Source organism: Bos javanicus, chromosome X (genome assembly GCF_032452875.1).
Source record: "Bos javanicus breed banteng chromosome X, ARS-OSU_banteng_1.0, whole genome shotgun sequence".
Taxonomy (NCBI): domain Eukaryota; kingdom Metazoa; phylum Chordata; class Mammalia; order Artiodactyla; family Bovidae; genus Bos; species Bos javanicus.
The window spans coordinates 37,453,831-37,466,754 of record NC_083897.1 but is presented as its reverse complement, the minus strand read 5'-3'; the positions used below and the strand labels follow the sequence as shown (position 1 = coordinate 37,466,754).

General features: G+C 40.2%; 1 protein-coding gene across 4 annotated transcripts in view; it reads right to left on the bottom strand.

The window, feature by feature from the left end:
• Positions 1–12,924, bottom strand: part of F8 (coagulation factor VIII) — a 142,232-nt gene that overhangs the window by 89,003 nt on the left and 40,305 nt on the right. For all 4 annotated transcript variants that reach the window (XM_061408901.1, XM_061408900.1, XM_061408903.1 and 1 more), the window contains 4 exons: positions 12,569–12,670; positions 9,044–9,265; positions 6,776–7,034; positions 6,107–6,278 (listed from right to left, as the gene is read on the bottom strand). In XM_061408901.1, the coding sequence (XP_061264885.1) occupies positions 6,107–6,278; positions 6,776–7,034; positions 9,044–9,265; positions 12,569–12,670 (755 nt within the window). The remainder of the gene's footprint in view (positions 1–6,106; positions 6,279–6,775; positions 7,035–9,043; positions 9,266–12,568; positions 12,671–12,924) is intronic.

The window sequence follows — 12,924 nt, the reverse complement described above, 5'->3', positions numbered from 1 at the left end:
CTTTGCAGATTTTTCATTGAAGTGTAAAGAAATACAACTTATTTTTTAATATTGATCTTGTATCTCATAACCTTGCTGTGCTGGTTTATTAGTTCCAATACATTTTTAGTATTAAAAGATGCTTGCTCCTTGGAAGAAAAGTTATGACCAACCTAGACAGCATATTAAAAAGCAGAGACATTACTTTGCCAACAAATGTCTGTCTAGTCAAAGCTATGTTTTTTCAGTAGTCATGTACAGATGTGAGAGTTGGATCATAACGAAAGCCGAGCACTGGAGAATTGATGCTTTTAAACTGTGGTGTTGGAGAAAACTCTCAAGAGTCTCTTGGACTGCAAGGAGATCCAACCAGTCCATCCTCAAGGAAATCAGTCCTGAATATTCACTGGAAGGACTGATGCTGAAGCTGAAACTCAAATACTTTGGCCACCTGAGGAAAAGAGCTGACTCATTTGAAAAGACACTGAAGAGCTGACTCATTTGAAAAGACACTGATGCTGGGAAGATTGAAGGCAGGAGGAGAAGGGGACAACAGAGGATGAGATGGTTGGATGGCATCACTGACTCAATGGACATGAGTTTGAGTAAACTCCGGGAGTTGGCGATGGACAGGGAGGCCTGGTGTGCTACAGTCCATGGGGTTGCAAAGAGTCAGACATGACTGAGTGACTGAACTGAACTAAACCTTTTTAGTAGATTCTTTAGGATTTTCTATATAAAATATTGTATCATCAGCAAATAAAGACAGTATTACTTCTTTCTTTCCAATCTAAATGCCTGTAATTCCTTTTTTTTTTTTTTTTTTGCTTTACTGCATTGGCTGCCAGTACAGTGTTAAATGGGCTTCCCCCCATGACTCAGTGGTAAAGAATCTGCATGCCAATGCAAAGACGCAGGAGACATGGGTTCAATCCCTGGGTCAGGAAGATCTCCTGGAAAAGGAAATGGCAATCCACTCCAGTATTCTTGCCTGGGAAATTCCATGGACAGAGGAGCCTCTGGCTACAGCCCATGGGGTCACAAAGACTTGGACATGACTGAGCAACTGAACAATGACAACAACAGTGTTAAATATAGCAAGAGTGGACATCTTAACTTGTTCCTAATTTCAAAGGGAAAACATTTAGTCTTTCACCAAATTATAAATTTTCCTTAAATGTTATTCATCAAGTTAAGGATCTTGCACTGTGTTGCTAGTTTACTAAGAGTTTTGTCTATCATGAATGGGTAATGGATTTCGCCAAGCCCTTTTTCTTCACCTATTACATGATCACATGATTTTTGTCCTTTGTTCATTAATATGTTGAGCTGTACTAATTTTCATATTTTAATCATCCCTACATTACCGAGATAAATCTCACTTGATTATGGTATATGATCTTTTAAAAGTGTTGCTAGATTTGGTTTAATAATGTGTTGTGGAGGATTTTTGCAATTATGTTCACAAGAAATTTTGGACTTTAGTTTTCTTTAAAATTTTGAGGCTTGTTTCATGGCCTAATGTATATAAAGTCTATCCTGGAGAATGTTTTGTGTTCATTTGAGAAGAATATGTATTCTATTGGAGTTGGGTGGCCTGATCCATAGATGTCTGTTAGACCTAGTTGGTTTATAGATGAAATGAGATTAGCCATTTGTTGATAAATGGTGAAGCTGAGTGATGGATTCAAGGAAGTTTATTTTACTATTCTCACTACTTCTGAATAAATTTGATAATTTCTGTATACAATGTAAAAAATAATCCTCCAGTTTTCACATTAACAGAAAAGCCTCACAGGATTCAGCATATGTAAGTTCACAACACGAGAAATGAAAGAATAAGGTTCACCAACATGAAATGCCAGGTTGAATGAAACACAAGCTGGAATCAAGATTGCCAGGAGAAATATCAATAAGCTCAGATATGCAGATGAAACCACCCTTACAGCAGAAATTGAAGAGGAACTAAAAAGACTCTTGATGAAAGTGAAAGAAGAGAGTAAAAAAGCTGGCTTAAAATTCAACATTCAAAAAACTAAGATCATGGCATCCAGTGCCATCACTTCATGGCAAATAGATGGGAAACAATAACAGATTTTATTTTTGGGGGCTCCAGAATCACTGCTAATGGTGACTGTAGCCATGAAATTAAAAGATGCTTGCTTCTTGGAAGAAAAGCTATGACAAACCTAGACAGCATATTAAAAAGCAGAGGCATTACTTTGCCAACAAAGGTCTTTCTAGGCAAAGCTATGGTTTTTCCAGTAGTCATGTATGGATGTGAGAGTTGGACCATAAAGAAAGCTGAGTGCCAAAGAATTGATGCTTTTGAACTATAGTGTTGGAGAAGATTCCTAAGAGTCCCTCCAAGGAGATCAAACCAGTCAATCCTAAAGGAAATCAATCCTGAATATTTACAGGAAGGACTGATGCTAAAGCTGAAGCTCCAATACTCTGGTCACCTGAGGCAAATAACTGACTCATTGTAAAAGATTCTGATGTTGAGAAAGATTGAAGGCAGGAGGAGAAGGGGACGACAGAGAATGAGATGGTTGGATGGCATCACTGACTCAATGGACATGAGTTTGAGCAAGCTCTGGGAGTTGGTGATGGACAGGGAAGCCTGACATGCTGCATTCCATGGGGTTGCAGAGTCTGACACAACTAAGCAACTGAACTGAACTGAGGTAGACTTATATATCTTGATATGAAACGATATCCAAGATACATTGTTAAAATTTTTAAATCAAGGTACAGAACAATTTTCAGGGACTTCCCAGGTGGCTCAGTAGTAAAGAATCCACCTGCCAGTTCAGGAGCCACAGGAGACATGGGTTCAATCCTTTGGTTGGAAGCATCCCCTGGAGGAGGAAATGGCAATCCACTCCAGCGTTCTTGCCTGGAAAATTCCATGGACAGAGGAGCCTAGTGGGCTACAGTCCATGTAGTTGAAAAGAGTCAGACACAGGTAAGGGACTGAACACACTTGCGCAGAACAATCTACATCATGCTTCTGTTTTTGTGTGAAATATATGCACATGTATTGGTATAGTCTTAGTTTCTCAGTTGTTTCAGATTCTTTGCAACCCCATGGAATGTAGTGTATATAGTTTATGCATGTCTTTGTATAACTTATATTATTCCTGAAAGGGAATATGAAAAACTGACAGCAATAATTGCAGCTCAGACTAGGGTACTAGAAGTCTGGGAGGAAGGTAAGTTTCCTTTTGTTTTGCATACACTTTTTTGCCTTTTGAGTTACTTTTACTAATTAAAAACAGGTAAATAAAATTCAAAAAGAAAAATGTACAATAATAGCTAACTAAAATTTTAAAGAAGGGCAATGAAGAAAGACGTGCCCTACAAATATCAGAACATATTACAAGATTGTAGTCATTAAAACAGTATAGTAACAGATCAGTTAAAGAGAACAGATTTCAGCATTTTAGTATATAATCAAAAGAACTTACCAGGTGGCTCAGTGGTAAAGAAACTGCCTGTGATGCAGGAGACCTGGGTTTGATCCCTGGGTCAGGAAGAACCCCTAGAGAAGGGAATGGCTACCCACTCCAGTATTCTTGCCTGGGAAATCCCATGGACAGAAGAGCCTGGTGGGCTACAGTGCGTGGGTTCGCAAAGAGTCAGACATCACTAAGTATGCATGCATATAATAAAAAAGGCATTTTTCAATTAGTGAAGAAATGTTGATTGGGCCAAATTGCTGTCACTTGCAGAAATCCTTATTTGACACTATGCTCTATACCCAAAAGTAACTTCCAGAACAATTAGAATGCTTATTATAAAAATAAAACTGTAAACACAAAAAGAATAAAATATAGTAGACTATTTTTATCATCTCTTAGGGGTGGTGAAGATGCTCCTGGGAAGAAAACATAAATGAAAAATATTCAGAAAAATATAAATGTAAAGACTGATAAAAAGATCTTGACTATATTAAAACTGAAAATCTTTATAGGGAAAAAGGCATCATAAACAAGTTAAAGTACAAGTGACAGACTGAGAAAAATACATGAAAGATAAATAATAATGTGCTAATATCTGTAATACATAAAGCCTTTTACAAATATATAAGCAAAAGATGGCCATTTCTAACAAAATTTCACGGTGATAAGAGAACAGACTCTATGATTTCAATATCTTTAGACCATGAAATTTTTACACCTTGCTTTATGTCCCTAGATATCTTCCAGGGTCTCCTAGTTTATAGTCTATAGGGACTTGAATAGAATTCATATGCTACTGTTGTGTGAAAAATTGTATAAACTTCAATTATGTTGAATTGGTTCACAGTGCCTTTCAGGTCTACTATATGTTTATCCTTCTCTGTATATTCATTTTATTAATTTTTGAGAGTTTGGTATTGAAACTCCAACTAAAATCTTCATTTACCTACTTAAAAAATAATTGCAATATATAGAGGAAGTATGTGTATTTCCCAAGTCTCCTGTAAATGCGTTATCATACTTTCATAATTTAAAAAAGGAAAATAAAAAAGGAATGCTGCCTGCCATGTCAGTAATCAACAGATGTTGCAGTCATCAGCAATTGCAGTCACCCTCAACAGTGAGCCCTTGGGGTACTTAGGCTGGAAACAAGGAATGCCTGCCATCTAATGGTCAGCAAACTGAAGCCACCCCCAGTGGTGCAGGTTGAGGAAACTCAGGATGTGAAAACACAGGATCCTGGCCCCAGATACCTGAGGTGCAGATCAAAGGAATGATTTCACTGAGCACACTCTGGGATCTTCCCATGCACAGAAAAGTCCTAAATTCCTCAACTTGACATATCTAGTTGTCTTTAATTAGAAATAAATCTTTTGACAGTCTGACTACCTGCCTCTTGCTGGAAAGAAAGAAAGAAAGAATGAAAGAAAGAAAGAATAAAGAAAGAAAGAAAAAGAAAGAAAGAGAAAGAAAGAGAAAGAAGGAGAGAAAGAAAGAGAAGTCGTTCAGTCATGTCCGACTCTTTGCAACCCCATGGACTGTAGCCCAACAGGCTTCTCTGTCCATGGGATTTTCCAGGCAAGAGTACTGGGGTGGGTTGCCATTTCCTTCTCCAAGGGATCTTCCCCTCCCAGGAATCGAACCCCGGTCTCCTGCATCATAGGCAGACGCTTTACCGTCTGAGCCACCACGGAAGTCTTTGTTGCAAAGATTCCTATATATCATGGCTCCCCTCCTCAGAAGAGTTCTCTCAAAGTTATTTGAGATGCTGTCTCCCCAGCCCAAGTTCTAAGAATGGTGACTTACTAAAATGTAACTCTCCACTTTTTATGTTGTGCATTTTTTTCCCTCATTGACATGACCATCTATCTGTAAACTGATTGTGAAAAAATATCCCTGCTTTTTTTAAACCATTGTTCTCTGCAGCATAAGTGTTACTAATATCTTCCATCAAGGGCCATGAAATGTTTTCTGGAAAGGGATGGGTAGATAGTAAATGCTCTAGGCTTTCTGGGCTATATCTACACTCTGTTACATATCTTTGTTGTTTTTTTCCTTGCTGAGTTACTTTAGTCATGTCTGATTCTGTGCAACCCCATGGACTGGAGCCCACCAGGCTCCTCTGTCCATGGGGATTCTCCAGGCAAGAATACTAGAGTGGGTTTCCATTTCCTTCTCCAGGGGATCTTCCTACCAGGGATCAAACCCACATCTCTTATGTCTCTTGCATTGGCAGATGGGTTCTTTACCACTAGCACCACCTGGGAAGCCCCATTCTTTTCCTTATAGCTCTCAAAAATGTAAAATCCTTCTATGTTCACAGGTTCTCCAAAAGTAGACTATGAGACAAATTTGGCTCACAGCCCTTAATCTGCTGATTCCTGTACTATATAACTAGTGGAAAAAATTGTAGAAGGATATGTATGAAAGTTTAAGCAATGAGTATTTCAGTGGAGTGGCAGGTTTAATGGGTGGCATTAATTTTGTTTCCTATGTATGAATATTTTAAAACAAATTTATAATTTACATTTATTTGTGTAATATTTATACATTTTAAAAGATGATGCCCATTGGACATGAGGCTGAAACAGGAAGTTGCAGAAAACTCACAACTCTCCAGCCTTTGTCTTCTTACCCAAGCTTTTATCTTTTCTTCAACTTACCAAAAGTGTGTCTCCAACTTCTCCATAAAGTAAAGGCCCCAGGATCCCTGATTCATGCTGAATAGCTTCACGAGTCTTAAATGTTCCATCTGTGTAAGCTATAAACCGTACTTTTCTGTACTTCCTACCAATCCGCTGAGGACCGTGGTTCAGATACAGACTTTTATAACTTCTGTATGAGACACAAAAAGATAAGACGTTGGAATGAAGCATGCCAGGTAAAGGACTGGTTGCTAAAATTCAACTTTAAAACAGCTGATATGATTTCATCAAGGAAGGGTGAGAAAAATCTAGGTATCCCTGGTGGGAATTTCTGAAATATGTTAATACTCTTGGTCTGCTTAGCCGGAGAGAGGACTTCCCCTGTGCCTCAGAAGGTAAAGCATCTGCCTACAATGCGGGAGACCTGGGTTTGATCCCTGGGTCAGGAAGATCCCCTGGAGAAGGAAATGGCAACCCACTCCAGTACTCTTGCCTGAAAAATCCCATGAACAGAGGAGCCTGGTAGGCCACAGTCCATAGGGTCCCAAAGAGTGGACACGATTGAGTGACTTCACACTTGCCTGTACCTAACCCTACACATGGCTTAAGGGTTTGCTGTTTTGAGAAACTGGGAAGAACTTTTGGATTATGGGGAAGAGATAACACCAAGAGTCAAAAGTTCCTTACCTGTCACTGGTGGTGAGGACCGAGGGGGCATAGTCCCAGTCATCCTCCTCAGCAGCAATGTAGTGGACCCAGGTTTTAGGATGCTTCTTTGCAACTGAGCGCATTTGGATAAAGGGAGGCGCACTGTCGCCATCAAACCTGACCACATCCATGTCAGAGTCATCCAAACCATCATCATAATCTTCTTCTTGGTTATTTTTCATCCATAGTCGGGGTTCCTCTGGGCAACTATCTACTTTGACATAAGCTTCCATACCATCTGAAGTCAGACAAAACCAACATGAGGTTCAATGAGGTTTTCTGGCCTCAACTCTTCTGACTTTGTTTTCTCTTATGCCTTCAAGGCCTTCTCCTAAGGGTTTTAACCTCCTGTATGTTTTACCTTCCCTATAGCTGGTACTTTCAGGTTTCTTCCTGTGGTCTTTGCACTCACCATTTCCCTTCTGCCCAACTCTCCTCCAATCTATGACTCCTGTTTCAAGATTTCCTCATTTGCTTTTCTTTCCCTTCTTGAACTGGCTCTGAGCCTATCACTTCCCAACTCTCAAATTGTAAATAAGAAGGCCTGAGGAATTGCATATTTTCAGCTTTTGGAAACCTAGGTCAGACTAATTCCCCACCCCTACAGTTACCTAATAATTTTTATACATAGTCCATTGAATTATGATACAAACCATAGATTTAGTAGCTTGTCAAGAAAAATCATAGTATAGATATAAATTTTAAGACATATCCAAAGTTAATAAAAACATGAAAAGGTTCAGCTTAGAATTAAGGAAATACATTATATATTTTAAGAGCATGTCCGACTGTGGCTAGATGTAAGCCTTAAAGCAAGTCTATTAAGCAATCTTAATCTCATTTGCATGCTTTATAAAATGTAAATAATAATAATCCCTCCCCTATCTAATGCCATAGGACAGCTTTGAATAAAAATTCTAAGAAAGGAGACCTATTTACTGGGTGATGGGGAACAAGGCAGATTTTAGGAGCAGCAAGCACCTAGTGTGGGTTCATGTGGCCTTAAACAAAATTCAGTCTAGATCTAAAAATGAAGGATTTTGTATGAGTTCCAAAAAGACAAAACATTTTTCTGAAAAACAAGGATTAAAATCAGCATAAAGAAGGGTCAAAAGAATAAGAAAAAGAGAGAGAACATAAAACAAACTCTTCTTAAACAGAATCAGGCTTCAAACTAGGTCATGAGCAGCCTGCATACAAGTAAATGACCTTTCCCTATGTGCCTATAGGATCGACTTCCTGTTACTTGTCTGGTATAACACATTTTGTCTTGTCAAAAATCCCATAATTATTATGTAACTTTTTATGTAATGTATCAGGAAAAGAGGTTCCTATGTTTCCTCACTACAGAGGACTAGAAACAAAGTCACTCACAGAAAATAAGTGGGAAAAAGTGCAAGATCAAATCTCTTTTTCAGGGCAACCAAGGAACCTGAAGGGAGGGTTAATACTAGATTGACAGGAATAACAAGTGCTGTTCATCATGAAAGATCAGGCCTCCCCAACATTTCTTTCCAATAGCTCTCAATGGCCACAATAGAGGAGGAGACAAAGAGAGCTGTTAGACTGATCCAAGATTAAGAGTTAGCAGAGTAAATATACAAGAAGAAAAATGGGGATGAGCTGATCATGTAACATGAGTTTTCATAGCCTATAGCTACAAATGAGCTCACTCACATTAACGATAATTTGCAACCGTAGGTACCATCATCTCAACTTCCTTAGGTAGGATCTTTGACCCTTTGCAAAGTCAAGTCATCCTTGAAAGCTTCACGTGGTGCCTCACGTGTGTTTACCAACTTCCACTCCCATGTTGTTTCTCCTGATGTCTCTCATCTCTGACCGAGTATCTACAGCATGCCTCCTTGTATACCAGTTGTCTGGTGTCTCATATGGAGCACCACAATATCCTTTTGTATTTGCTATATATTGGGGCATCATTACTGACATCCTGGAGCCCTTAGGATTACATCCTAGATTCCATGACCCCAAATCGCTCTCTCCATAGTACTAAAGCCTACTTAATGTTGGGAAAACAACATTAAGTAGGCTTTAGTAAACAACAACATACTCTCCTCCTCACATTCGCCACCTCATTCTTCACTAAACCATTTCCCTTCCCTTGATCACAGATAAACCCCCAAGTCCTATTTACTAATAATCAAGCCCTCTTATATTCAAGGTGAAATATTTAAAAGAAGAGCTGGATATTTCTAATACTCATTTTTTAAGATCTATAGACATTACCATGTTGGTGGGAAGAGATACGACAAAACAGTAGAAACTGGCCACAGTCCATCAGGACTGTCTGAGCGGTAAGGAAAGTTATTGGTGAGATCTCCAAGGAAGCCTGGCGATGGTTCCTCACGAGAAATGTGTGGCCTTCAAGGAAAATTGAGTGCACTTCCGGGGTGGTGCCCATTCCAATCACGTGCCAATAGACTGATTTCTTATGACATCCAATCAGACCTGGGAAGTAAGAATAACATAACTAGAGCCAAGAAGCAGAGAATCTGAAATGGAAAACACTTTCTAGGATAGGATGAACAAACTCTGTGTACAAATTTTTATTATCTTGACTTGAAACCCAACTTTCCAAGGACACGGGGGTACTCTCAAACTAACAGCTCTTGCTGAAGTCATCAATGACTGTTGTGCTTCTGAATCCAATGGATCGTTTTCAGTCTTCATCTGCATCTGTTAACCATTCATTCCTTCTTGAAATTCTGTTTTCCCTTTGCCTCTGTGCCAACAGACTTTTGTTTACCTAAGGCTTCAGTTCAGTTCAGTCACTCAGTTGTGTCCTACTCTTTGCAACCCTATGAACCGCAGCACGCCAGGCCTCCCTGTCCATCACCAACTCCTGGAGTTTACCCAAACTCATGTCCATTGAGTCGGTGATGCTATCCAACCATCTCATCCTCTGCCATCCCCTTGTCTTCCCGCCTTCAATCTTTCCCAGCATCAGGGTCTTTTCAAATGAGTCAGCTCTTCGCATCAGGTGGCCAAAGTATTGGAGTTTCAACTTCAACATCAGTCCTTCCAATGAACACCCAGGACTGATCTCCTTTAGAATGGACTGGTTGGATCTCCTTGCAGTCCAAGGGACTCTCAAGAGTCTTCTCCAACACCACAGTTCAAAAGCATTCCTAAGGCTTAGATTGCTCCTTCTTCTGTTTCACTCTGTGACAGCACCTCTTTACCCATCCATTAAATGGTAGATGACCTCAGGGCTCATCCCTAGCCTAATTATTCTTTTGTTAAACAAATTTTCTCCCTGAATAATATCATTCATTTTCACAGGATTAATGATCATTCATATGCTGATAACTCCCCTGTTCTCCCAGAACTCCAGACTTGCACAATCACCTTCTCAACATCTTCACCTGGATACCTCAGGAAACACACAGGTACAAAAATATATTTTTCGTCTTTACCACCTCATCTTCTTCCAGAGTTCCTTATTTCAGTGAATGGTATTAATACAAGCCTGGATTCAATTCTGCAAGTGAGAGTTATTCTTGTCCCTACTCTCACTTCTCACATCCAACCTAACACCAATTATGGCAATATCATTAATAACTGTAATATTTACTGAGCACTTGCATAATATCAAGCACTGTTCAGGATATTGTACAAGTTTGAACTCCCAATATTTCCCTGGTAGCTCAGACAGTAAAGCATCTGCCTACAATGTAGGAGACCCAGGTTCTATCCTTGGGTTGGGAAGATCCTCTGGAGAAGGAAATGGCAACCCACTCCAGTACTGTTGCCTGGAACATCCCATAGATGGAGAAGTGTGGTAGGCTACAGCCCACAGGGTCGCAAAGAGTCAGAGACAATTGAGTGACTTCACTTTCAACCCTATATTATGAATGAAGAAACTATAAATGTCATCCCTTCCTTAAAGGAGAGGAAACTTATGCACAGAGAGGCAATTAATGTGACATATGAGAGCAGGGACTTCTATGTTTTGAAAGTTAATTTCTTTTCTAAACCTGAAGTCTTGCATATTAATTACAGAATTGTTGAATATCATTAATAACTGCAATATTTACTGAGCACTTGCATAACATCAAGCACTGTCCAGAGTATTTTATAAAAACTAAGATCATGGCATCCAGTCCCATCACTTCATGGCAAATAGATGGGAAGAAAATGGAAACAGGAAAGATTTTATTTTCTTGGGCTCCAAAATCACTGCAGATGGTGACTGCAGCCATGAAATTAACAGATGCTTGCTCCTTGGAAGAAAAGCTATGACAAACCAGACAGTGTATTAGGATGCAGAGACATCACTTTGCCACCAAAGGTCTGTTTAGTCAAAGCTATGGTTTTTCCAGAAGACATGTATGGATGTGAGAGTTGGACCATAAAGAAGGCTGAGCACCGAAGAATTCATGCTTTCAAACTTCAGTGCTGGAAAAGACTCTTTGAAAGTCCCTTGGACAGCAAGATCAAACCAGTCCATCCTAAAGGAAATCAACCTTGAATATTCTTTGGAAGGACTGATGCTGAAGTTCCAATACTTTGGCCAACTGATGGGAAGAGCTGACTCATTGGAAAAGACCCTAATACTGGGAAAGACTGAGGGCAGGAGAAGAAGGGGGTGACAGGATGAGATGGTTAGATAGCATCACTGACTCGATGGACATGAGTTTGAGCAAACTCCAGGAGACACTGAAGGACAGGGAAGCCTGATATGCTGCAGTTCATGGGATCACAAGGAGTCTGATATGACTTAGTGACTGAACAACAACAAAAACCTTGTTTCAATTAACTTTGTATTTTAAGAAGTATATTCTTAATTTTGTAAGCATGTTGGAGAAGGAAATGGCAACCCACTCCAGTATTCTTGCCTGGAAAATCCCATGGATGGAGGAGCCTGGTAGGCTACAGTCCATGGGGTCGCAAAGAGTCGGACATGACTGAGCAACTTCACTTTCTTATTCTGATTGTTTCTTTTTCATATAATCCTATTATTACTTTTGTAAACTTACTAGAGGATCTGTTTATTCTACAAGCATGTAACTCAGGAACATCCAGAGGGAAGTGACATACAGGGCAAGGCCTGGGGAAGGGCTCAGAGCTTCCACACTCTCTCCAGGCACCTCTCTCCCAGCATCTCCATGGGTTCATGCATTGTCTAATTTACTTTGCTTATCTTGCATATTGTCTTTGTGTTTCAGGCTTTCCTTCAAGTATCTGTTCATCCTTGGATGCCCACTTAGAAAGGAAAAGAGAAATCGGTAAGCTCTGTATACACTAAGAAAAGAAAAGAAAGTGAAGTCACTCAGCTGTGTCTGAGTCTTTGCGACCCCATGGACTGTAGCTCACCAGGCTCCTCCATCCATGGGGTTTTCTAGGCAAGAGTACTGGAGTGGGTGGCCACTGCTTTCTTCAGGTGATCTTCCCAACCCAGGGATCGAACCCAGGTCTCCTGCATTTGGGGTAGGCACTTTATCATCTGAGCCACTGTATACACTTCAGTTCAGTTCAGTCACTCAGTCATGTCCGACTCTTTGCGACCCCACGAACCGCAGCTCACCAGGCCTCCCTGTCCATCACCAACTCCCAAGTTTACCCAAACTCATGTTTGTATACACTGTATACACTAGCAGTCCTTAATTTTTTGATGACTGTAAGAAGGACTGGTCACCATACCATAAGATCCCCCAGAGGCCAGAATTCAATATCTGAGGACAACTGGAGAAGAGATCTCTGGTGGTGAATGTAGAAGATCCTGAGGATTCTTGAGCAGGTTGTACATACCTGGCAGAGACCTGTTTATATAGCCATTGATGGTGTGCAGTGCAGATGCAGAATCCATAACACGTGTCAAGGACTCATTTTTTCCCGAGTGCCAACTTTTCCCTGTTGAGAAAGGACAGAAACAGAGGGCCAGTTAAGTGTCTGTCTCATGACTGACCCTCCCTTTCCCCTTCCCTCCCTCCCATCAGGCAAATAAGGCTCACATCTTTTTTTGTCAGCGGAGATGACTTGCCCTCAAAGTCGGTAGGCAAAGGGGAGAAGACAGTTACCAAAAGGCCAGACCCTTATTGCTTGGACTGATGCTATCTGTCTATATTTATCCATGACAGTAGGTAGAAGGGAATAATGACAAATGA